Source organism: Xyrauchen texanus, chromosome 10 (genome assembly GCF_025860055.1).
Source record: "Xyrauchen texanus isolate HMW12.3.18 chromosome 10, RBS_HiC_50CHRs, whole genome shotgun sequence".
Taxonomy (NCBI): Eukaryota; Metazoa; Chordata; class Actinopteri; order Cypriniformes; family Catostomidae; genus Xyrauchen; species Xyrauchen texanus.
Genome location: NC_068285.1, coordinates 47,201,957 through 47,229,305, shown reverse-complemented (window position 1 = coordinate 47,229,305; position 27,349 = coordinate 47,201,957). Strand labels below are relative to the sequence as shown.

General features: G+C 37.8%; 1 protein-coding gene across 3 annotated transcripts in view; it reads right to left on the bottom strand.

Annotated features, from left to right (window-relative positions):
- Nucleotides 1-283: 283 nt before the first annotated feature.
- Nucleotides 284-27,349, bottom strand: part of LOC127650224 (oxysterol-binding protein-related protein 7-like) — a 47,503-nt gene continuing 20,437 nt past the window's right edge. For all 3 annotated transcript variants that reach the window (XM_052135526.1, XM_052135527.1, XM_052135525.1), the window contains exons 15-22: nucleotides 21,843-21,980; nucleotides 21,680-21,743; nucleotides 21,413-21,491; nucleotides 20,897-21,041; nucleotides 20,194-20,344; nucleotides 18,714-18,840; nucleotides 3,076-3,198; nucleotides 284-1,260 (exon numbers count right to left, since the gene is read on the bottom strand). In XM_052135526.1, coding sequence (XP_051991486.1) covers nucleotides 1,149-1,260; nucleotides 3,076-3,198; nucleotides 18,714-18,840; nucleotides 20,194-20,344; nucleotides 20,897-21,041; nucleotides 21,413-21,491; nucleotides 21,680-21,743; nucleotides 21,843-21,980 — 939 coding nt within the window. In that variant the 3' untranslated portion in view covers nucleotides 284-1,148. The remainder of the gene's footprint in view (nucleotides 1,261-3,075; nucleotides 3,199-18,713; nucleotides 18,841-20,193; nucleotides 20,345-20,896; nucleotides 21,042-21,412; nucleotides 21,492-21,679; nucleotides 21,744-21,842; nucleotides 21,981-27,349) is intronic.

Genomic DNA, 27,349 nt, shown 5'->3' with positions numbered 1-27,349 from the left:
CTTGGAGCGAGAGTGGCTACAATTACCTTCCAGAACTATCAGACATCAATAATTTTGATGACAGGCTGTGTGTCCGCCATTTCAGAATACCCAGAGCAGAGTTTCAAGTGCTAGGTGATGACATTGGTCCAGTTAAGAGCAAATTATTAAAAATCACATGACTATGTGCATGGCATAAATCAGAATAAAATCTGATCAAATGCTGTTATGCTAAAAATATGTTTTTAAAAATACAAAATGTACGAACTCATGATGTTCAAATTTAATATTTATTCAAGTCTCATCTACTTAGAAATGCATTTGTACAAAAAAATTGCACAGAACCCGATTAGATTGTCACTAAGATATAAAACTCTTGTCAGCAGGTTTAGTTAAAAACTACAATTAAATCTAGTTTTCATCATTTCAACTACATTGTTTTAACTGTTTGAGGAATTACATAGTATTAAAGTACATCATACAGCAAGATCATCTAATAGCATTCCATGAGAGATATTACATCCAGCTCTTAAAATTAAGAGTAAACACTACAGACAGGAAATATTTACACACAGTCAAACAGATACAGGAAACTTAAAACATTTGTATTAAACCACTAAGATTGATATTAATAAATGAGATCACTACATGCCCCTTAGTGTAACATCCAACAGTCCATTACAGTCTGAGGGAAAAAAATTGATATAATATTCAGGCTTTTTGATTGTTGAGCTTAAATTTTTAAAGTCTGCACATATTTTTATGTAAAGGAAAAATTCAAACAATATTTTCATATAGCAGATTCCTGATAACCTAGAGAGTACTTTGCACATTAACACAATTAAATCACTATTCCATCACTGACATCAGTAAAATTGAGAGATGTGTGGCTTGAGGAATATCATGGTTCGGGGAAAAAAATAAAAAATACTCCCAAAACTCATTCCTCATGGCACCACTGTTCCACACAAGATACCCACAAACCCCCGTGAACAGTCACCAGCAGCACTCATGCAGAAGTCTGTGAATAGCTTCATTGTCAGTAGAGGAGCTCTTTGGTTAGTAATTTATAAAAATTCACACCAGTTATGTAAAATACATCTATATACATCCACTAACACTAGTGACAAGTTAATCTTTAACAAAATACTGTGACATCACCATTCCCATCAACACCACAAATCCAGATTGTCAGTGTTTGCAAATCCTGGACTCTCACGAACCTTCCAGTAGGTTCCGTTCGTCACCCACACTTCTCGTCCAGCGTGATCCACTTTTTTTCTGATCAAAGAAAAAATTATTGTACATAGTTAATAATAACAAAATCAATATGCATTAACATGTACACACACAAACAAACAAACAAACAAACAAATATATATATATATATATATATATACAGTGAGGAAAATAAGTATTTGAACACCCTGCTATTTTGCAAGTTCTCCCACTTAGAAATCATGGAGGGGTCTGAAATTGTCATCGTAGGTACATGTCCACTGTGAGAGACATAATCTAAAAAAAAAATCCAGAAATCACAATGTATGATTTTTTAACTATTTATTTGTATGATACAGCTGCAAATAAGTATTTCAACACCTGAGAAAATCAATGTTAATATTTGTTACAGTAGCCTTTGTTTGCAATTACAGAGGTCAAACGTTTCCTGTAGTTTTTCCACCAGGTTTGCACACACTGCAGGAGGGATTTTGGCCCACTCCTCCACACAGATCTTCTCTAGATCAGTCAGGTTTCTGGGCTGTCGCTGAGAAACACGGAGTTTGAGCTCCCTCCAAAGATTCTCTATTGGGTTTAGGTCTGGAGACTGGCTAGGCCACGCCAGAACCTTGATATGCTTCTTAAAGAGCCACTCCTTGGTTATCCTGGCTGTGTGCTTCGGGTCATTGTCATGTTGGAAGACCCAGCCTCGACCCATCTTCAATGCTCTAACTGAGGGAAGGAGGTTGTTCCCCAAAATCTCGCAATACATGGCCCCGGTCATCCTCTCCTTAATACAGTGCAGTCGCCCTGTCCCATGTGCAGAAAAACACCCCCAAAGCATGATGCTTCCACCCCATGCTTCACAGTAGGGATGGTGTTCTTGGGATGGTACTCATCATTCTTCTTCCTCCAAACACGGTTAGTGGAATTATGACCAAAAGGTTCTATTTTGGTCTCATCTGACCACATGACTTTCTCCCATGACTCCTCTGGATCATCCAAATGGTCATTGGCAAACTTAAGACGGGCCTTGACATGTGCTGGTTTAAGCAGGGGAACCTTCCGTGCCATGCATGATTTCAAACCATGGCGTCTTAGTGTATTACCAACAGTAACCTTGGAAGCGGTGGTCCCAGCTCTTTTCAGGTCATTGACCAGCTCCTCCCGTGTAGTTCTGGGCTGATTTCTCACCTTTCTTAGGATCGAGACCCCACGAGGTGAGATCTTGCATGGAGCCCCAGTCCGAGGGAGATTGACAGTCATGTTTAGCTTCTTCCATTTTCTAATGATTGCTCCAACAGTGGACCTTTTTTCACCAAGCTGCTTGGCAATTTCCCGTAGCCCTTTCCAGCCTTGTGGAGGTGTACAATTTTGTCTCTAGTGTCTTTGGACAGCTCTTTGGTCTTGGCCATGTTAGTAGTTAGATTCTTACTGATTGTATGGGGTGGACAGGTGTCTTTATGCAGCTAACGACCTCAAACAGGTGCATCTAATTTAGGATAATAAATGGAGTGGAGGTGGACATTTTAAAGGCAGACTAACAGGTCTTTGAGGGTCAGAATTCTAGCTGATAGACAGGTGTTCAAATACTTATTTGCAGCTGTATCATACAAATAAATAGTTAAAAAATCATACATTGCGATTTCTGGATTTTTTTTTTTTTAGATTATGTCTCTCACAGTGGACATGCACCTACGATGACAATTTCAGACCCCTCCATGATTTCCAAGTGGGAGAACTTGCAAAATAGCAGGGTGTTCAAATACTTATTTTCCTCACTGATATATATATATATATATAAAATGAAATCAGTGTTTATTTCTGGCAGGGTACTCATAAATTAGATACACTAGGTGACAACACACTGGGACTCACTTAAAGAAACGTGGGAGATGCTCCTCTCCCTTCTTGGCTAGTTCCTTCCGTCTGTCCCGCTGTTTTCCCTCCATTTCATCCTTCCGTTTATCAGCTTCTGCCACTTTACCCTCTTCAAGAAGTCTGGAGGTAAAAAAAAAAGGTAAATCCATAATTTACCCGGTGTCATACAAGTGATGCTTTATCATTAAATCAAGTGGTATCCCTTTTAACATGTCTAAAACATCCCACTTATGGAACTTCAATATATTTCAAAAGCCTCAAAGCCTTTCCTTTATGATGGGGCTGCTGAAGGAACCGTTGACTAGAGTTGGTTACTGAAAACAGATTTATAGTTCAGAACGGTTTATAGTTTCTTTTTTTAATAAAATAAACGTAACCAAGTGATTTCTGACTTTCAATTCCATTAACAGTTCAACTATGTGCATTCTTCTGCCAATGTGAACTGAAAACCGTGCTAAAATACTCCGACAGTGTTTTCTGCAACCACACAACAGCACTGAAAAACCACTATTGAATTAGCAGCACATCCAGTTGTAGAGCCAGTTCTTTGAATCTACACTGCAAACATAAGAGCACATTTCCTACTGAACGGATAACTTTTTATCAGCCTGTTCTTTTTAGTGAAACAAAAAGTTACTGACTCGAACCAAGAATTCAGAGTTATTACTGAATGGCTGTTTATATGACAATGTGGAGTTAAAGATACAAATCTGAGGTTTTTTTGGTAATTGGTGCCGTTTTATAAAAATGACTGAATAAAATATCTTAATTAAAATGTTTGTGTAAACACTGTTTGCAAGAATTTGTTCCAAAACAGAAAGAATTTCATGAGACAATAAACAAGGTGGGAAAAATACATTATTTAGGAAGAAGTGTTGTAGCGGTATACCGGTTTCACAGTAGGATAATTGACGGTTATCATACCATGTACATTTGCTAAATCAATGGTATTGAGAAAAAAATTCAACCGGATGGAGAATCTCACCTGCGCATCTTTTTTCCTCCTCGGCTGTCTGTCAGACTTGTCAGCTCGTGATCATGATCTACTCTGCTCTCTGGTGCACACGTGCAACAACTGGGCTTCCCTTGATATTACAGAGCGCAGACCTTAAAACTGATGTGACCCATTTCAATTCTAGGGAGACCGTTCTAGTTTAAAGCGTTATGTAGGAAGTCAAGCCAAACCCCACAAACAGTAGCAGCCCTGACATGCCAAACAGCACTGAGGAGGAAAAGAGCAACACTGTGCTATGCGCTCATTTTGTTTTTTCATTACACATCATCAACTTTACAAAATTGGTTCATGATTTTACATGAGTAAAAGTAACGTTTATATTTTGACAACATGTTATAACTTCATATGAATTAATCTATCCTTAGAATCTATTAGACCTCATTTTATATCAACAGTAGCAGTTGTAGTTAAAGTTTCAAGATGTGTTTCAACTAGTATTTATTTTTTCATAAATACATTCATTTGTTATCATTCAAGACTAGCAACACTGACCTAACCATGGTAATGAGGAGCCTTTCCTCCTATGTAAAATGTGTGTTCTGTTTAAATTATGTTTGAAATTAGGAAACAAACGGGATATTAAATGGGCTCATATAAGTAAATATGCTCTTCAATTTTTAAAAGGGGGGAGAGAAAACTTCCTCTCGCTTTTGTTGTTGACGTCAACAACAACAAAAGCGATTAAAAAAATAACATAAGTCAGCATAAATGTAATCCATAACTCCAGTGGTTAAATCAATGTCTACAGAAGCAATATGATAGGTTGGGTGAGAAACAGATGACTATTTAAGTCCTTTTTTTTTACTATAAATTCTCCTCCCTGCTCAATCTCCACTTAAACTTTCAGTTTTGCATTATTTTGTTTTTGGTGATTGACATTCTTTGTGCATATCACACCCTACTGGGCAGGAGGAGAATTTCTTGCACAAAATATTGACCTTTTCACCCACACCTATAAACATATGACTTGTATGGACACCTTTTTTGATGCCTTTGTGATTTTTGGAATGTGAAAATTTGTCACCATTCATTTGTGTTGTATGGACCAACAGAGCTGAAATTTTCTTTGATAACCATAATGTGTGTTCTGCAGAAGTCATACACATCTGGGGAGTAAATGAGAATACATTTTTTTGGGGGTGAACTATCCCTTAAACCTGCAATTTTAACAACTCTACAGCTTAAAGTTTGTTTGTAAAATTTTAAATAACTTTACACAGAAAAGGTTGGTAAGTGATTTTATCACTCTAAAATCAGGTTAACACGCATCTAGACGTCTATTTGACGTGTGCGTTTATATCTAAAAGATATCAATTCAATTGTTTGCTCATCTGCAATATGTCTACAGGACATTTCCACTCAAATATCAATGAGATATTCAGCAGATATCTTTGAGACGTCTATGATTTAAAAAGTAGAAATACTTGGTGATAAAATCAACATTAATTCTGCTGCATTGAGCTTCACGGAAACCTGGCTGAGTGAAGCCATTTTGGACAGGGCATTACATCTGCCGGGCTTCCTGCTGTTCAGAGCAGATTGCACCGTGGATTTAACAGGGAAAACGAGAGGCGGTGGAACGTGTTTTTACATCAAAGTATGTTGGTGTACAGATGTAACAACGCAGAAGATGATGTGCCGTCCTAATTTAGAGGTGCTCAACTATTAGCCTGTCTACTTGCCATGGAAGTTTTCTTCGTGTTTTCTTGTGAGTGATTATATACCTCCACACTGGTGAGAGCGCGCAGCGCTGCAACAGCTGGCTTATCAGATTACAGACATGGAGCAACAACACCCAGACTCACTTATTATTATTCTTGGAGATTTTAACAAAGGCAAATCTCACATATGAACTGCCCAAATACAGACAGCACATTACATGCCCCACCAGAGACCGAAATATTCTGGATCACTGCTACACAACAATAAAGGATGCATATCGCATATCCCACATGTAGCTTTAGGACTCTAAATCTTGTATAATTAGGCCAAATACAGACTGACAAAGGAGATTACAGTGACTAAAAGAAGCTATTCTGAAAAGCTGTTTTCAGCTAACAACCCTGTATCAGTGTGGAGAGACCTGAAAGACTTTACAAACTACAAGATCCCATCCCCCAGCATTGTAGGGAATCAACAAATGGCTGATGACTTGAATATGTTTACTGTAGATTTGAAAAGCCCAGTCACACCCCACACCCGCTCCGACCTTCACAACATACAAACATTTATAGCTCCTCCCCTCTCCTGCTACTCAACATAGACTTAAGATCTGTGAGGATGATGTGTACACCGGGTCTTCTGGAAACAGAAGACAAGAGAAGCGCAGGTCCCAGATGGTGTTTCACCCACTTTTCTACAATCCTGTGCCGACCGGATGGCCCCCCATCTTCAATAGATCACTGGAGCGGTGTGAAGTTTCCTGCTGCTTCAAATGCTGCCCGTTCCAAAGAAACCCATTATCAAAAGGACTTAATGACTACAGACCCATCGCTCTGACATCTGTGATCATTAAATTATATGAGACTGGTGTTGGCCCACCTGAAGCACATCACTGGATTTTGTGACACGCACACACACACACACACACACACACACGCGCATGTATGTAGCATTCTCTTGCACTGGAAGCTTCGGTCACCATGAAAAATTCCTAGTGTAATCGTGCTGCACAATTAATCATAATCGCAATCGCGATGTCAGCCTGTGCGCTTATATGATGGCAAAATGCTGCGATTATATTAAATAAAAGTAAATTTTCTACATGGCTAATAAAAAGATGACCAGTCAGTCTCAGTTTAGGGAGTGGCACGTATGGTCACGTAATGCGAGTTTCCGGTGTGCAGCGTGGAAATCAGGTGAAGATGGACACAGCGCAGACAGACACTGAACTGGTGGCCAGAAAAAATAACACCGATCATAGCTTGGCGATATATCTTTATTTCATCCTTAAAGTTAATATAATACGGTCCGGGTGCAATGTAAATAAACACAAAAACTGTCATTGTCGGTGCGGTCAGCGCAGAGGTGGGAGTAAGTCACTAAATGCAAGTCTCAAGTCAAGTCCAAGTCTTAACATTGTAAGTCAAAGTCAAGTCAAGTCATTCTGTTGTAAGGGTCAAGTCAAGTCATTCTGTTGTAAGGGTCAAGTCGCAACTTAGTCATCAAGTCATACCAAGTCGCACACAGGCTAGTTTTACAAATTTTTTAACTCTGGGACTTTTATTACTTATTTAGACACAGAGGGCTGATGGGTTACAAAAATAAATAAATTAACTTGTGTAATAAATAAAATATCATTAAGAAGCACTTTAAATGCTCTAAAATAAAAATAAATTAAATGAACACAAGTAAACAAGAATTAATAAAACTTTTCCCATCTTGTGCTAGGCCTACATATAGTTATTGTGCTGTGATGTCCCCTATGAAAGTGTAAACTAAACAAAAACTTTAAAAGTTTCAATTTAATCCAATTAGGCCAACGTGAACACGCTTAAAAAGAACTAAGAACATATATCTGGGAATTTCATATTATTGTAAGTTTTTCAGACAGTAGAATGTGCTGATGTTCCCTTCTCAGGAGGAGTCAGAACTATAGCTGTTAAACTGGATAATTTCTATCTATGAATACCCTGATGTATCTGTGTAAACATGGACTGAACATTGTCACATGCCCCCATCTCAACATATAGTAATAATACCTATTCTGTCATCTCATCAGACACTAAACAATGGGTTGCATACTCAAAGTAGAATATCAATATCAGAAAAAAAATAAAAATAAATCTTACTGTACAGTGAGGCAGTGGTTTTTAAAAGGTGATGAACCCAACATTATTTTAAGAGTTATCCACAAACTAACTATTATGATCATGTTACTCTAGGGCTTTTCATTAGTTTTCTAATATCTTTAATAATGTAAAAAAAAAAAAAAAAAAAAAAAGGTTATGTAAATCAGGTCATGCCCCAGTATTTATGGAGATATTAACCGTACATCAGATCAAACCATATTTATGTATTTGTCCATAACAAGTTTAACCCTTGACCACTTCAATGTTAAACTATGATGTTTGGACAGTTTAAAATAATGTCAATGTGAAGGCAAATTACAGTGACACATTTTAAACATTAGGCTAGAGTAATTATAAACAATCTTAAAAAAAAAAAAAACTAAAAAGATATTGCATTCTAAATTAGTACTGTATGCCAAAGTTTGTATGTTCTTACTCTAAATATCCAGGTGATTTGATCCCATAACACAAAATATTATATGGAAATTTTAAGAAAACAAATCTAATCATTTAAATGATTTAAACCCGACTATTGTTTAATACGTGGGTCGTTATAACTGACGTTCTCAACTACTTTCTATATTACTTTCTCCCGCCCGCAACATTTATGTTTTGTCCCGCTCCCGCCCGCAAAAAGACTTTTTTTCTGTACCTCCAAATACTTTCAAGTTAGCCTACGTGTCGCCACCATACACATCAGCATAGATGCTCCCGATAAATTATTTGTTATTAAAGCATTAACACACAAACCACTGTTATAACATAAAAGCAAGCAGGCTACTGCGTGCATGGTTTGGCATGACTTGATAATTCCTAAAAAGCTGACATCAGTTCATCGCGATCTCGCACATCTCTGTTATTATCAATGAAGCTTTCATAATATATACACTTTGTTATAATTAGAGGATTTGCCAGCATACAGAATTCAGCACTGAACAAAAAGTCTGTTTTGAGCGGTGAGGGAAGTCTATCGTAAATGCTTCTGATTGGCCATTGCGTTCAAGAAATCAACACATGTCTGTGATTGGCTACATCGCTCAATGCTGCAAACATGTTATTTTATTCTCCCTCAACCCGCACACACAGAGTGAGTGGAATACCGCCCGCGCTCCCTCTTATAACATCATCACCCAGTTACTGTAAAAAAAAAAAAAAAAAAAAAAAAAACATGCTACCTTTGAAGAAACCCCAATAAATGTTATTTTAAGGCATTTTAAGACTTAAGAAATTTTTAAAAATATACATATTGAGCACTTAAATTTACACATTAATTGGTTGTGGTGGTTAACCTGCAATTTAATTTACACTTTAAGTTGGAAGTAGATAGATACCACAGAAAACCTCGTGCTTGAAAACTAGCAAAACCACTTCTCGCTGTGTAACTTGAAGTGACGAATGAAATTTGAAGTTGTGGCCGATGAATCACTCATCTTGGCACTGCAGATATTACACACAGCCGTTCTTTTCTTGGCCGTATACACGTAATCTCTAAACCCAAACTTTATTATCCTCGGGGCTGGAGCTGGTGTTGTTGTTGCTGTGTCCATGTTGTCCGCGGAGGGATCTGCCGTTTTGGCAGGTGGCAAGCGGCTTCCTGATTATGCATGCGTATAAAGAAGAGTAGCTTGGGTTCGCCGACTTATTGGAAAATATATAGTTCATTCTTAAATTATATATATATATAAAAAAATAAAAAAAAGTTAAAAAAAAAATCACAATAATTGAATTTCTTTTTTTCCACAAGTCATTTCAAGTAAATAGGCACAAGTCCGAGTCAAGTCTAAAGTCAAGTTGAGTCTTTTCAGAGACCTAGTCAAGTCAGTCTCAAGTCCTGAAAATTGCGACTCGAGTCTGACTCGAGTCTCCCACCTCTGGGTCAGAGCCACTTCAACCAGTCGTGGAAGACAAAATCTGAGCGGGAGAGATATAAAGTTCTGCCAGGTGATGCGCACGCTAACACGGAGATGCTTGTCTCTTACCCCCGCTGTCTGCAGCTTGCAACATCATCATCATGAGATTATCAAGATCACAATATGTGAAAAATAACACTAAAATGACTAACAATAGTGTGTGTGTGGATGTATGTGTAATATATATACACACGCACACACACACACACACACACACACACACACACACACACACACACACACACACACCTAAAGGATTATTAGGAACACCATACTAATACTGTGTTTGACCCCCTTTCGCCTTCAGAACTGCCTTAATTCTACGTGGCATTGATGCAACAAGGTGCTGAAAGCATTCTTTAGAAATGTTGGCCCATATTGATAGGCTAGCATCTTGCAGTTGATGGAGATTTGTGGGATGCACATCCAGGGCACGAAGTTCCACCACATCCCAAAGATGCTCTATTGGGTTGAGATCTGGTGACTGTGGGGGCCATTTTAGTACAGTGAACTCATTGTCATGTTCAAGAAACCAATTTGAAATGATTCGAGCTTTGTGACATGGTGCATTATCCTGCTGGAAGTAGCCATCAGAGGATGGGTACATGGTGGCCATAAAGGGATGGACACATGGTGGCCATAAAGGGATGGACATGGTCAGAAACAATGCTCAGGTAGGCTGTGGCATTTAAACGATGCCCAATTGGCACTAAGGGGCCTAAAGTGTGCCAAGAAAACATCCCCCACACCATTACACCACCACCACCAGCCTGCACAGTGGTAACCAGGCATGATGGATCCATGTTCTCATTCTGTTTACGCCAAATTCTGACTCTACCATCTGAATGTCTCAACATAAATCGAGACTCATCAGACCAGGCAACATTTTTCCAGTCTACAACTGTCCAATTTTGGTGAGCTCTTGCAAATTGTAGCCTCTTTTTCCTATTTGTAGTGGAGATGAGTGGTACCCGGTGGGGTCTTCTGCTGTTGTAGCCCATCCGCCTCAAGGTTGTGCGTGTTGTGGCTCAGCTGCTTTTAAAACAGAGTAGCTTTTCATGTAGCAAACTACTTTTTCCAGCAAGTAGCGGTGTAGTGTAAACAAACGCTACATCATGTTGGTCACTTTATAACTAGTAGCCTTCATTATTGATTAGAAGGCAAACTTTTACTGGCAAAACGTCCGATAATCTGGCAGCATATTTCTGTCTGCTGATCAGAATCAGGCAGCGTGGTCTTCTTCTGTAATTGCAGATCACAAACGAAAATATTTAATTACCGTCATCTTATCTAAGTGAGATGTAATAAGCTCTCAGTAGAAGAGATTGTCTGATGGTTAATAAAAGAACACTATTTTATTCTTCTATGCAACAACGAATGTTTCAGACACTTAGATCACACAACAGCATATTTACATTTATTATTTAAATAAAATAATTCAAAAATGTATTATTGCCTTTTGAGGGATTTTGTTTCTGCTCTAAATAGGATTATTTCGCTTCTAATCTGTGAGATCTTGGGAGCAGCGAGTAAATTATTATTATTATACATTTATAAATATACAGTATATATATTATTATTATAAATTACAATCATGCAGAACTGTTTGATTTCTCCATTTCTTAGCATTTAATTAACTATTATTTTCATGTAAAATAAATGAAATGATTAGTGAAGCAAATAATTTATGTTATGTATCATTATGCAACAATTTCTCAACTTTTTTCACTAAGGAGAAATTTATTTTTTATTTTTGGTTAATGCATTTTTTCCAAAAGAGCCAGACCACAAACGAATAATTTACTATTTAAAAATAAATAAATAAAAAGCAAAATGTTTATATTGCACAGAATACTCAAAAACAAACAAAAAATAATATTTTTCAATATGGAATTGAATACACTCATTTGTGCAGGTCTCCATAAAATTCATTTTACAATTGTTCATGAAAAATTTTACTTCCCTTTTGGGCTGAGTGATATGTAAAAATATTTGAATAATAATTAGGGCTGTCAATAGATTACAATTTTTTAAAAATCGCATTACATGGTGTCCCAATTAATTAAAATCGCGATTAATCACATATACAAATATTTACAGAGAAAGCCCCTCATATAACAATAATTCAATATATAAAGATTATACATTTATATTAATCTTTAAATATATCTAAAAAAATATTCAGATAATTAAAATGAATTACATTCTTGTAGCAGAAGAGTTGATCATTGATAAGACAATACAAAAAGCAATTTTAGAATAAAATGTATTGTTTACTACCATATTATTGATCATAAGTCAATCATTGGCACACAGTTCACAGCAATCCATTCACAAGTGAATTTTTCAATCAGTTGGAGATTTATTATGAGGGATCGTTTAAGAGCCGGTCAATCTACACCTGTGTCAGACATGCTTGTGTAGTGTCTCGTGTGTGTTGCATCAAACACAAAATGTTTAGTTCACCGTTTCAAGTTAAATATAGTTTAATACTCAATCTTTAAACACATCTTGAGATCACCTAGTTCGCATTTGCGCTCCAAGTGTTTTGAAAGCAAGAATGTAATGCATGTCTGTGTTGTGGGTTGTTTTCTTCACTGTAAATACACTATGTTGCTAATACAGCTGAAATTTCATTTACTGCCCTCTGGAGTAAACAGGTGGTACTACAAGCTTGCATTTCTCAGGAAACTTATTATGGTGCGATTAATTGTGTTAATTTGTCAAATTAAATCACACTGAATTAAAACGTTAAATCGACAGCCCTAATAATAATAATAGCATTTAAAATAGTGATATCCGAAATGGTCAACCCCCAAGCTCGGTGAATATTTTTGCTTTATTGATTCTGCTTTAAAAATTAAATGTATTCAAACACGAAAAACGTAGACAATTGTTTTAATTTCTTTTCTAAATTCAAATTGCACTTTAAACGAAATGTGATAAAAATCGACATAACCACCTCTCCAAATCCAAACATTTACCATATCCAACGGTCCCATTTGCCATCGCAAGAAACGGGTGCAAATTAAGAACTAAAGACTATTATAATAATAATAATAATAATAATAATAATAATAATAATAATAATACCTAATAAATTCCCTTGTGTTCCCAAAAAAATGCTGCCAAATGCATTGTGTGTGTGTTCTTATGGAATGTGTTTGTTTTGCATTTTGGTAATACAGTTTATGCGGTCTGAAGAAAAGAAAATAGAACAAAATTTTAGGTACAAGGTGAACGCGTTTACTTTTATTTCATCACTTTGGTCTTTGTTTCTTTAATACAAAGATACCTTTATATATTACTGAACCTGCAGAGTTGCGTTCACAGTGTGTAAGAGCGAACTGCTCCATGGAAATAAAGCAAAACTCACAAGATGATAGGAGATCATTTGCAGCATTCTCAGAGATTACATTATTCTTCCAAACAGTTTTCAGTTGAATGAAAAATGAGTGAGAACTCCGAGACAGTGTCCCATTGCACGCCAAACAGCAAATCAGACACGAGCACAGATGGCTTTTCTTTTGTCTGTTCTTAAAAATATAATGAAGTGTGTTTCTTCAAGCACATCTTTTTGACTAACAGCATTTTTTGTCATGAGTCACTGAGACATCTTGCATGGTAGATGAGCATTTTGCGGGTGCTATATCACACCCTGGGTGCACATAAAATTAAAAAAAAAAAAAAAAAAGTAAAATAAAAAAGCTCATAGAAAATTCTATTAACCGTTAAGATCAATAGTTATTGGGAAATGAGGCCCAGAACGCAGTGAATGTGTGTGTCTTGGAGAAGCGCTTTCATTGCACTCAGAGTTCACTGCACACATATCAAATCAGAAGCACATCGGCAGCTTTTCTTTCATCTGTTCTTCAAAATAGATTCACGTTTCGTCAAACACACATCTTTGTGTCTAATTTCTTGTAATATATCACTGAGAAGTCTTACTGGTCACCTTCCACAGTGGCTGGTACATCAGCAAAATACTCCATATTTGGCAGGTGTTAATTTCAAACCTTGTTCACCAGGAGTAGGCTGTACGACAAATTCGGGAGAAAGGAAATCAAAACAGCGTCATGGACTTCAAGCTTTGCAGTCACATTCACACTTCGTTTTAAAACTTTCTAGAGATAATTTTCTAACAATCATGTGTTGGTAAATGGTGAGACACTTGATATTTAACAAAGAGCCACTTATGGCTTGCGACCCATAGGTCCATGACCCCTGATCTAGAATGACCTTCTGTCCACGTTTTTTGGACCTGAACAAAGCGAACATATATTTGTAGAGCAACATCTGTATGTGAGCTGTAAAGCTGGCACTTGCATGTCCACTCAGGTGAGGAGAGAAACAAGCCCTGAGTCTTTATTCACATATTATCCACACTAAATATTATGTGACCAGAACAAAAAATGCCAGCCCAAGGAGAGATTGTCATAAAAAATGTGATATTTAGGGAAGTAGGCCACACCAGGACTGAAAAGTGCAAAAGTAAAAAATATATTTTTTAAATGGCATTTGATTTTTTTGTTTTTATTTTATACTGTAATACATGAATTAATAAATGTCATTAGTGTAAATTGTTATTAATATTATTGGTTTGATAGTAACATTCAAAAAAATATATTGCCTCATTAAGTAGCTTCAATGTAGCTAGCTACTTTTTGATAGTAACTTGTAGTGTAGCCAACTACTTTTTCAAAGAGTAGCTTTGACTTAAAATTATGAGTGAATCTGTAGTTTGACAAGCTAAAGTAGCTTCCCCAACACTGATTATTAATCTCTGTAAAACTGCTGTGCACTTCAGAGTGCTCTCTGTTGGTCATCTCACACACAAGAGCATGAATGATGATCATGGTGAGGTTTTCAGTGTATGAGCAGCCGGCTCTACACATTCATTTTGAAGTGCACATCACTTACAGATTATTTATTCATTTAAATCAAGAGACTTTAGTTAATTATCACACTAGGACCTATTATCATTTTAATTTGATTAATTGTAAATTCAAAAGATCATTTTCATCCAAATAGGTCATATTCATTGACATTTTGCTTTTTACTGCCAATGCCATTTTTATGACTAGATTCAAGGTTTTCCCGCATCCTACATATGGTAACCACGGTATAAGCTTCGATTGCTGAATTATTAAATTCACATCCTGAGGTATTAAGGCCAAATCACCATGCTACCAATATAATGTGAATTAGAAGGGGGAAAAAAAATGACTGTCATCGTTGTCTACATTTTATAACGCAAAGGAATGCAAAAAGGTGAGGCAATCACTGATCCACAAACATGTTCAAGGAATCTAAAAGCACATAATTAAGCAATTATAAGGATTCAAGTATAGAAAATAATCAGCACAATTGTGCAGAAATGGCTGCAAAATGAAAGGGTGGCTTGCTTCTGTTTCACAAATTGTTTTCAGTTTCATTAATTGACTAGTTTAGTGACCACTTGTGGAGATGCCACTAGGTACTGACAAATGAGCATTTTCTGGTATTAGCGAGTCATTGAATCATTTTGAGATGTTCTAGACTGAAATTTGCCAAGATGTGTCAAACTATGTAATGTTTGAAAACAGTCACGTTGATTTAGCCCGTAACTTAGGTAAGATGTATTCATACTATTATTTTATTAGCAACAGCAGAACAGATAAACATTTAAATTTGTGGTGTTGCATGTGTGTTATAGTTTGCATGATCAGTGGACTTTCTTATAATTACGTGAGACATTCATTGTTCACAGAGTCACACGTATCAGTAAATGCCACACATGTCTGAGGGTGAAAAGTTCCATGGACACACTAAGGTTCCCACAGTAAAGTTTCTCTCACAGAAATTATGACAACATGGACAGGTCCAAGGATAAAATATTAGATGTAATAACTGTCGCATAGCTCCCGTCCCATTGAACCATTACTAATTTTAAGCAGGTTTAATTTTCTTGACGTTTATGTTCGGTTTTAGTTTGAGGCTAAAGCTCCAGCCAAAGAGGGAATAGTTTTTTTTTTGTAAATATTATTGCTTGATTCCCTTCAACTAATTGTGTGTGTATTTATGATGTAACCTCAGGTTAATAAAATATTAAACTATGTTTTTCCTTTTGTTCAGCATTTAAAATTAGCACCCACCAACATGCCAAATATGGCTAATTTATGCACTGTGGTGGGTTCTGTGTTGGGTGACATAAAAAGTCCTAGTGACATGTGACAAGAAATGTTGTCAGACACAAAAGACACATGCTTGAAGAAACACATTTGATTATATTTTGAAGAACAGATGAAAAAAAAGCAGCTGATGCGAATATCTGATTCGCTGTGAATACAGAGGCGCTCTGCTGCCCATAAGCGCAACACTTCTCATGGAACACACACATGCAGAGTGCTCACGGTTTCTGCCATTTTAGTCGTCTGTTCTTGAAGTTGTAAACTACTTTCAGCGTCCTCCATGAGAACTCTGCAAATGATCTCCGACCATCTCCGGAGATGCTTGATTTCCACAGAGCAGTTCACTTTTACACTCATTGTGAATGCAACATTTCTTTATTCCAAACATTTGTGACTGAATACATAACCATACAAAGCAAATGACATGCAGCATCATTAATGAATTGTCATGTGACATAATTCACAACAGCCGAAGAAGTGGTGTTTTATATACCCATGAATAACCAAAATATATGCTGGTAAAAATAATAATAATAATAATAATAATAATAATAATAATAATAATAATAATAATAATAAGGAATTCACCGCCACTGTGGCCGGAGGGCAAAAATATTTTTACCCCAGAATTCAATATGAAAACATCTTTCTATTTTCCGGCTCCAATTTGCTCCACCGCTGAACAACCAACATCACTAAAGAAATTATATTTTACACACATGACAAGCGTTGCAGTAGGTGTCACGGTGGAATTTATGATCTTGCCATTCAAGAAAGCAGGAGATGGGCACAATAAATATTGAAAACATGCATTTGGAAGAGAAAGTAAATTGCTTTGATTGCAGAAAATAAGCGGACTTGTTTATGTCAGCATTTTTGGGTGAATTTAATTGAATTCAATAACTGGGGTCTCTGGAAGGTAATATTTAGGGCTGCCGATTTAACGCGTTAATTCAGTGAGATTAATTTGACAAAATAAAAGTAAAAGTACGCAATTAATTGCACCATAATAAGGAAGATTCCTGAGAAATGCAAACTTGTAATACCACCTGTTTACTCCAGAGGGCAGTAAATGAAATTTCAGCTGTATGAGCAACGCACCGTTTATACAGTGAAGAAAACAACCCACAACACAGACATGCATTACATTCTTGCTTTCAAAACACTTGAAGGAGCGCAAATGCAAACTAAGGGATCTCAAGATGTGTTTAAAGATGGAGTATTAAACTATATTTAACTTAACAGTGAACTAAACATTTTATGTTTATGATGCAACACACCAGAGAGGCTACACAAGCATGTCTGACACAGGTGTACATTAACACCTTAAACAAGACTACACTCTTAAAAAAGCCCTCATAATAAATCTTCAACTGATTGACACATTCACTTGTGAAATGGATTGCTGTGAACTGTGTGCCAATGATTGACTTATGATCAATAATATGGTAGTAAACAATACATTGTATTCTAAAGACGCTTTTTGTATTGTCTTATCAATGATTAAATCTTCTGCCACAAGAAGGTAATGCATTTTAATTATCTGAATATTTATTTTTTATATAACATTTTTAAATATTTAAAGATAACCATGTATAATTAAATATTGATATATGTATAATCATTATTTATTGAATTATTGTTATATGAGGGGCTTTCACAGCAAATATTTGTATATGCGATTAATTAATCGGGACCATGTAATTAACTCGATTAAAAATGTAATACTCGCTGAGCTACACAGGCCCCAAATTTTGACAGTTTTAAAATATTATTGTAGCTTTGTACTCTAAAGACTCCAAAGACATAATTTGTGAGGAAAAAACGTGTGTGAAAAAGTTGGGGCAGAGGTTGCGCTGACGCGTCACTTCATAGATTTAAATGTATTCGGCAGCGCTGATGCGAATCATGTGAAAGCCCGTCAACGTGAATCAAAATCAGTCACTTACGCATTAATGGGTCATCCGCACTTTTCTCTCCGTGATGAACAAAGTGGATTCAAATGCTGAATTTATCGAACAACCTGCCCCTCTCATCAGTTGCTCGATATATGTACCAGGTCATTCAGTACATTTATGAATGAGAAGTTTCACGAGTGCCGCTTGTCACACCGGGTTTACACATCCATCATAATGGTATGTTTCCAATGGCACAGTATAACTCCGCTCACTGTTGCTTGCAATGATACAACGCTCCCACTTTGGGGCGTGGTAAAGCAAGTTAAAAAAATTGTTTTTGTTGTGGTTGAGATTAGGGTTTTATTACTTGCATTTAACAGATTCTTTGAGATCACGATTAATTCGTAACTTGCAGGTTTTTGAACAAAGATTTTAAATCGGTATTGTCCCAATTGAGAACATTTGTTTTAACAGTGGTTCACGGGCACATTTATAATGATCTAAGCTGCACGTTCGAGACCGGTCTGTGGTCCCTTTGCGTTCACAATGCTTTATCCATTGAGACATACTGATAACTGGTCCAGATAGCGACGTCTCGTTTAGCTTTTGGTGGGAGAAAAATTAGGTTGGGATAAAGAGGTTTCCCCTGTTAAATATTGATGAGAAAAGTGCTTACTGACTGGTCAGTTGGACGTTCCCTTCACCTGCCATTCTACTTTTCAGAAATTAGCTTGCAGGGCACATGAAATGAGGTGGCGGCCAAATTTGACCAGTGGGCTTTAAGTTTGACACCTGTGCAATAGGTCAAAATGATTATTGAGGTTCACTCTTCATCTCTTTGATTAATGTACCTTTGGTCTGGACGGAAGCGTGTGTCTGTTGGGGGAAGTTTACCCTTTATGTCAGGGGTTAGTTCATTGAGCTCTCTGGCATACTGAGAGAAGCCAAAGTAGTCAAAGTAATCATCTGGTTGAGCATCTGCAAATTAAAATATGGAAAATTACATCTCAGAACATCCTCAACAAATGAATGTGAACAGTTAGACATTTTGTTAAAACAAAGTTCAGTCATGCCAACTCTCAGAATAAAGGGGATATGGTCTAAATAAAATAAAATATATATTATCTACAAACAACGGAGCAAATTAGATGTTGACAAAGAGTACATAAATGTATTGGCTGACAAGGGCAATTGACTTGCACCTTGTGAGCCAATTGGCTTAACAGATTATATGTCAGGGACCCATCATCTTACACCATGTTGAGTTTAATGATCAACCTAAAATCATTTAACACACACTTACGCCATCCTTTGCAGTAGGGTTGCAGCAGTATACCGGTTTCATGGAATACCACGGTTTGAAAATTGACGGTTATCATAACATGTAAATTTGCTTATCTACAGTATTGAGAAAAAAAATGCAACCGGACAGAGAATCTCACATGTGCGCATCTCCTTTCCTAACTTGCAACACACACACACGAAAATGTGCATTGTTCCTCAATGTCTATTTGGACTGGGTCGCTCGTGGACAGCAGGGAAAGAACAATGACGTGGTTCTCCCATTGAAGATATTTCGGCGGCCGCCCAAGTGATAGACCATTTAGGACTGCCGAGGCAGATTTAATGATAATTTCGCAAACAGCTAAAGCAGACATGGGCAATTTACGGCCCGCGGGCTGGATCAGGCCCTCCACATGGTTTAATGTGGCACATGGCTCATTTATCGTAGAAGTGGTTTTTTTTCTTCTTCATTGGATATGTCACGCATCTCCACAAGCATTTTACATGCTAAAGGTTGCCAGATAAGAGAAGCAACAACCCCAGTTTGAGATTTATACTTGCGCAAATTGGAAATATTACGCCTTATGTTATACTTATTTTGTGCAATCTGGCAACCATGCATGCGAGTGCGCTTTTCTATCTCCCCTTTGAACAAACTCAGCGATCTGTAGTGCAATATTCTGCTCAAGGAAAAGTGTTATACGGCTACTCTGAGACCATTCTTGAGGCTGCTTGTGATGTTTGGTACTACTTTGCAGGTAAACCTTCTCAGTGATTAAATTTAATATAAAAGTAGATCTCGGCATCATTGACGTGCGAACAAAAGCAAGCCAGAGACAAATATGAATTTTTAACATATGCATACGTTTTTTAGATATGTGATACCGTGAAAACGGTGATATTTTCTGAGACTGTTATCATGAAAATCTCATATCGTTAACCCTACTTTGCATATGTGTCAAATACTTGCTGATCTACATGATTGGTTGAAATACAAACAAAACTCATGTTCCAATTGAAATTGTTAATGGTCATTTCATCACTCACTGGGCTTCCAGATGCATTGTGAAGTGGGCAGTGAGTCACAGAAAATGCCCTCATGCCATGATCCACCGAAGCGATGCACGACTCTGCCGCTGCTGTCCAGGACACTGCCCTGCACCTCATTCTTACTGTTGTCTTCACCCCAGTAACGTGACTGAGCATACAAATTAAAAGCATAGCAAGTGTCAGATTGTTTGGTTTATAGATTAAACAGTGGAAAGGAAAATATTAAAATGGTGAATGGGTTGTCTTGGTGTAAATTCTAATCTTGTTCATCCAATTTATTAAAACGATCCGTTATCAATATTAATTACATGTTGTGTTCTATTAAATCACTGAGCGGATAAACAAGTTACAAACTCACCAGTGAGATTTAATTAAGACTTTTTGTAATGTAATGACATAATTGATGCATAAAAACAGAGGCCTTTCTCATGGTAAATTTACAATATAAATTAAGTCCTTTTGACATGCATTAATGCTAATGAGAGCATCCCATTAGCTTTGATAGACAGTGAAGACTGCATTTTCATGAATCTAAATTTAAGTGAAACTCACATAAATATTACACATGTACACATTATAAAATGAGTAATATATAAAATATTTTGTGGACTTAAGTTTTATTATTTACAGAGAGCCTGACTTCATCCTGTACAGGACATGCCATAACTGCATACTGTTGCGAGCAGTGTACCAAACTCACTTTGACAAAGGTGATTTTGCAGGTGCACTCGTTGCTGTTGAGGTTGCGAATGAGGACGTCACCGTAGTGCTCGAGCCATCTCTGCTGACTGAACACGTTATGAATGCACGTCACTGCTTTATTCCACTCATAATGATCACCATAGCTGAAGAGAAACAGCCCAATTATTAATTTAGCAAAATAAAAAATTACATATCAGCACAATTTCTCATGTTTACTGTTCAAGTATGAGATAAACAGTTTGAAATGTTTGATTTGCAAAATTCAGAGTATAATATATTTTGTGTTTTTTAAACCAGGCCCCTGATGAATCAGGTCCATGACTTTAAAGTCGAGTGCACTTTGATCATTTGGAACTGAAAGGGTAGGGTTAATATACAGAAATGGTAACTTTGGAAGAACGAAAATGCAACAAATCCTCAACGACATTATTTTTTTTAAATTAGCTGTTCTCACATCCTTCACAATTTTCTTTTTTGAAAAAAGGTTACCTCAGAGCACATTCGAAATACTCACTTAGGTAGAGCGACATTAACCATGCCTGTCGAAATGAATTCCACAGACTTCCCCCAGAACTTATTCTTCCATCGCTGGTCTAAAGGGAATTTAGGAAAATGTAAGGATTAGGGGACATCTTTCACAAAGATATACCATTTTCTTTGACAGAGCATTTATAGTAAATTAGAAAAAAAGTCAATTATAAATGCCAAATACACATAATGCTTATTTTACTGAAGGAAAGCAATCCACATGAATAGTAAATTACCATGCGAGGTATATTACCTTGCCAAAAGGTAAAGTTCTCAGACTCAGCATGGCAAGCCGACAAAGGTGGATGATGACTGACCTAAGAACATAATACCAAAAAGCAAAATACTAAAAAAAACAAAAAAAACAATACCCTTCCAATGTGGACTTTCAACAATATATAGTAAAGTGATCATACCTGCTCCGCAACATAACGGAAACCGCGGTCCTCACGCACACTCTCGTATGTTTCTCCTAGAACAGGGTTAAAGGGTTTGTACCGATTACGCCAGCTGGCCCAGGCATAGCCTGAGATAGAGAAGGCAGCCACATAAACCTAGAAAACAAAATCGCCCTTTAAAATAATCCTACAAGCATATAAAGTAATGCAGCACATGACTCCGGTATAACACTAGAGTAGTCACATGTAATCACATCCACACTGCCCTGGCTTTATGAAGGATGCCTTATTTGTCCGATGCATCTAGCTGTATGGTAGCACGTTAATTTATGTTCAGCTCTAGGTAACCGTGTTTCACACACACAGTTGGAAAATGCTTCTTCCAGTTTCATTCTGGTGTTGCATAGCTGCAAACAGGACCTACTCAATTCATTTGACATTTTTAGATAAATGTCCCTCATTTTGTGTGATGGATTTCACATATCACAGTTGACACAGAAATAGAGCAAAATTACTGCAGAAGTCATCTACAAAAAGTAGGAGCAACTGTGAAACTTTATAAAAGGGCTATGCAAACCACTTCTTTGCGAGGTCATGGGTTTATTTTAAAGACCTTGTTTTCATTTCCATTCTTAAGTTTAAGATGTATTTTAATCTATATGAAGGGTTGCGAGTGATAATATAATGTCGGAATCTTGATAAAACTAGAAAATGCAAATGAAATTGCACATTTGTGTCAAGATAGTCTCTTCATTCATTTCCCAGTAGAAATGCAGTTATTTTCAAAACTAATAGAAACAAACATGTTTTGTCCCATGTCTCAGGTACTTCTCCATTTTCTTTGGTCATGCTTCATTTAAAAGGGTGGGGTGCAAAAGTTTTTCTTGTTTTAATCTGACGTTTCAAATGTTTTAATTGAAAACACCTCTTAAAACATTAACTTCATGTCATCAAAAGTACAATGAAAAGTAAAATGCATTCTTTGCATCTTCACTGTTTTGCTGAATATTAAAAAAAAGTTACAGTAGACTGTACACTTCGTGCTACATAAATACAAAACTGATTCAATTACGCCTATCCACATCCCAAAATATAATAAATAAACAAAAAGTTCTACTGCTTGCAGGAACAAATGTTAATATATAAAAAGCTCAAAGAATTAACTTCCGTCATCGTTTACTTCTGTCATTACCGTTTACATATGTGCAGCAAGCACGCCTGACACCATACGAGGAGAAAAATGGCATGCATTGATTCTTGCAATATTTACTTGAGATGTAAGACATGTACACAGATAGTAAATAAACCTCTTGAAAAGATAACAGTAACTGAAGCAGTGTCTGCTGCATCCTGCAAGTCTACAAGAATCGCACGCTTCAAACAACCCAAGGACTTGTTGTAGAAATTTTGATACTCATTGATCAGTGATAATCATTGCAGGGGAATGCCTCTGTGTCTGAGGGATGCAGAGGGGGAGGATCTGCTTTTGTTGAGAAACCTTGGGATAAGAGTATAAAACACAAGTCAGCCCTCCCCTCTGAGTCCCACTCACGGCACAGATTAACTCCTGTGTAATGACCGGGTCCTTCTTGCAAGAATAAATAATTTTAAAAGACTGTTTGAGTCAGAGTGTTTCTTACGCAGTGATAATGGTTGGTTGATAATTTTTTGCCACAACAATTTGGTGTCAGAATAGTGGGATTCCTTGGAAGTGCTTTCTGGACCTGAGTGCGGACGGTGTTTGGCCACCTGGACTGAGAAGTTCCAGCTCTACCTCATAAGTTTTAAGAGAGAGGGGCCGACCGCACCAGGGCCAGGAGAAACTCCACTGGAATCAAATGAAAACGAACCCGTGACAACCCAAATATCTCTGGTAAGGGACGACTAATTTATTTTCTTTTGGTATGAAAGTGAGTGAACCACATTGGCTGAGACTGTTTTTTGTGTGGTCAGAGTGCAAGAGGTTCTCGAACAAAGACTGAGACCTACGAACAGGTCAAGAGGTTTTCTAACGGAGACTGAGTCCTCGCAGAAATAGTCTAATTAGATTAGCTGAAATCGAAGATTTTGATCAAATTTTAATTAAAGCACTAGGGAGTGCACCCTTAGCTGATCTTGGGTTAAAAATCAGATCTGTTGGAGACGTCCGACAGATGATAAGACGCGTGCGTCAACAGTAACCCACAGAGAAACGGAAACAGCCAGTATGGGGAAACCTCAGAGCAAGCTTGCTAAATTTGATACACCGGTTTTCTGTCAAATGAGAAAAACCTATGGGAGGAAATGTATGCAGGACATAGAGAAACTGATTAAATACCATGATTTCCCCAAAGAGGGGGGACATTGAGCACGACTAGGCTGAGAGCCGTGCGAGAATCAGTGGGACAGGGCAGCGCATGAAACAGAGTTGTGGCTGCGTTCAACATGTGTGTAAGAATGTGAACAGACAGTGTGCTGTTGTTTTAAGGAAGCAGATAGAAGAGAACAAAAGCAAATGTAGAAAGAATTAGCATGTAGGGGTGAAAATGTGGAATGTAAAATAAAATGTGTGAAAGATCTGTTTGTGTGTCAGCACCACCAGAACATTTTATTTATTTATTATTTTGAAAAGTATGTTTGTGTTTTCCCACATGCAACGACGATTGTGCTGGCGACGCCGGCATACAAGCATCACTATCCAGTGGCAGAGCTGAAAGCCCTGGGACTGAACCCAAACTCGACTGCTCTCCGCCCAGAAGACAAGCACCACAAGCGCCCGACTCTGACAGTGGAGGAGACCTGAGATCACACAAGCAGTGAAAGCAAGTTACATTGAATGGAGCGGGCGATTGACCTCCACCCTGGCACACACTGTACACGCAGAACAACAGCTGCTGACAAAGAAAGACAAAGTCAAGGCGAAGGGAGAGATCTTCAGCTGGCGACTGCAGTCTAATGTCAGCACATCGAAACCACAGCAGAAGTGGGCCGACAGAAAGAAGTCTACAGAAACCAGCGGAAGTGGAATTGCGGCTTGTGTGAGACTGTCAGGAGAAGAAAAAAGGCAGACTGAGGAGGATAGGAGAGCAGCGAAGGTGGGGGCCGGAGACAGGGCGATCGGCTGCTGGCTACAGGACAGGGAAGTGAACATATTTTTACACACAGACAACATACACACATACACTGATTACATACTGCTCTCTGCAATGAAGACAATGCTTGCAAATCTTTCAGTGTTACTGATGAAGTTTTATGTGATAATGTTTCGGATGAATGTTTGAGAATGTACAAAAGTTCAGGGTTTTTACAAATGCCTAGATATCAAACGTTAGATAATGGGACATTAGTAAACTTTTTGGTAGATTCTGGGGCTGGCCATACTACGATACGACTATGTGACTTGCCATGTGTCCCAAAATTGACAGGTTCAGTGCATAAAGAGCACTTTGGCCAAGGGCCATTTGATTTCTGAAAAATTCACAGTGCCCTTAGAGTATGAGTCAAAGGAGAAGGGGAGAACATTTAAACATGCGATGTGTGTTCACCAGCTTGTCCGGTACCTCTAATGGTCAGAGATTTAATGTGTGAATTAAATTTGACCCTTACTTCCTTTGGAATTAGCATTGAGGAAGAACCACAAATATGTTGTTCTAAATTTGAACCGCAGTGGGCTTATGAATGGTGTGTGAAAAATTGTGATTGTGCAAAAATGATTTTGAATTGGGCAAAAGATCGAACAATGTCATTTAACATAGAAAATATGACGCCTGACCAATTGCATTGCACGTCACATGTTGTAATTGAACGTGAACTATAATCTGAGGAGGGGTGGGTTAACGGGGCAGAAAATGAGAGTGTGACATTTTATAAGTTTTTCTGGGCAGAAAATGTGTGTATGTGCTCTCAGCTTGCCTGACAGAAAAACAAATGCATTTCTATTTTGATAGCAGGGAACACTGAGGCACCCTAATCAGTGATCAAGGCCAAAAAGCAGCTGTGAGCAGATTTGGGCCCCTTTGTGAGAGAATGCATAAAAGCAACAGATTAGTATAGGAGTGAAACACAGCAAAAGTGTAAGAGCATTTATATCAAAATGTGATTTTGAGATGGAGGTACAGAGAACTTTAACTGCTATTGTGGAGAGTGCGGTGGAGAAACATGGAGGGGGCTACTTTTGTCACAGACATTCACCCGGCTCTGACAGAAGTACCTCCTAGGTTGTGGGTTTAGTCAAAGGATGTGAACCGGTTATAGTCAAACCAAAATCTGATTACAGACTGTGTCAAGCGCAATGCCCCCTAAAACGGGAGGCATTGCAGGGTATTATGCCAGTTTTTGACTCATTGTTGAGAGAAGGCATAATTATACCATGTCAAGATTCTCCAGTTCGCACTCCAATCTTCCCTGTGAAGGAAATAAGAGATAAGGATTCACCAACTGAGTGGCGATTTGTGCAAGATCTTCAGGCCTTAAATTCAGCTGTCATTGCTAGGGCGGCACGTGTATCAAACCCTTACACAATTTTGTCACAAATTCCGCAAAATGCAATGTATTTCACTGGTGGATTTGGCTAATGCTTTCTTTAGCGTCCCAGTGGACCAGAAGAGTCAGTTTTGGTTTGCGTTTGATTTTGACAATAAGGGTTATACGTTCACATGGTTGTGCCAGGGGTACTCTGAATCCCCAACGATCTATAATGAAGCGCTTCGAAGAAGCCTTGAACCCTTAACACTGACAGCTGGAACGGCTTTGTTGCAATATGTGGATGATTTGTTGATCTGTGTATGTGATGAAGCTACGTGTGTGACGGACTCTGTCTCTCTCTTGAAGCACTTAGAACAGGAGGGACACAAAATCAGTCTTTCGAAATTGCAGTTTGTGAAACAGGAAATAAAGTTTAAGGGACATGTCATCAGACCAAACAGTAAATCCATCTGTGACAAACGGGTACAGTCCACAAAAGATGTGCCAAAACCAATTACGAAAAAACAGTTCTTGTCATTTTTAGGCATGTGTGCTTACTGTCGTAAATTTATTCCTAATTATGCCATTCTTGAACAGCCTTTGCGAGCCCTGATGACAGGGAAAGGGCTGAGGTCATGTGACAAGCTTGCTTGGACAAGTGAAGCAGAGGAGGCATTTGCAAACATGAAAGTGCAAATGGCTCTGGCTCCCACTTTGGGCTTGCCAGATGTAAACAAACCGTTTGTTCAGATGACTGATGAGAAAAACGGGTTTATGACTCCTGTTCTTTTGCAGACTCATGGAGACCGACTGCGACCGGTGGCATATTTCTCAACCAAACTTGACAGAGTAGCAGCAGGGTTGCCACACTGTTTGAGGTCTGTGGCGGCTGCTGAACTGGCAGTACTGGCATCCAGGGAATTTGTGGGGTATTCTGATTTAACTTTGAGGGTTCCACACACAGTTTCCATGATTTTGCAAGAGCAGAGAACGTCACATTTATCTACAGCCCGATGGCTGAGGTACCACACAATTTTATTGGACATGCCAAACATAACTGTTAAAAGATGCACAACTTTGAA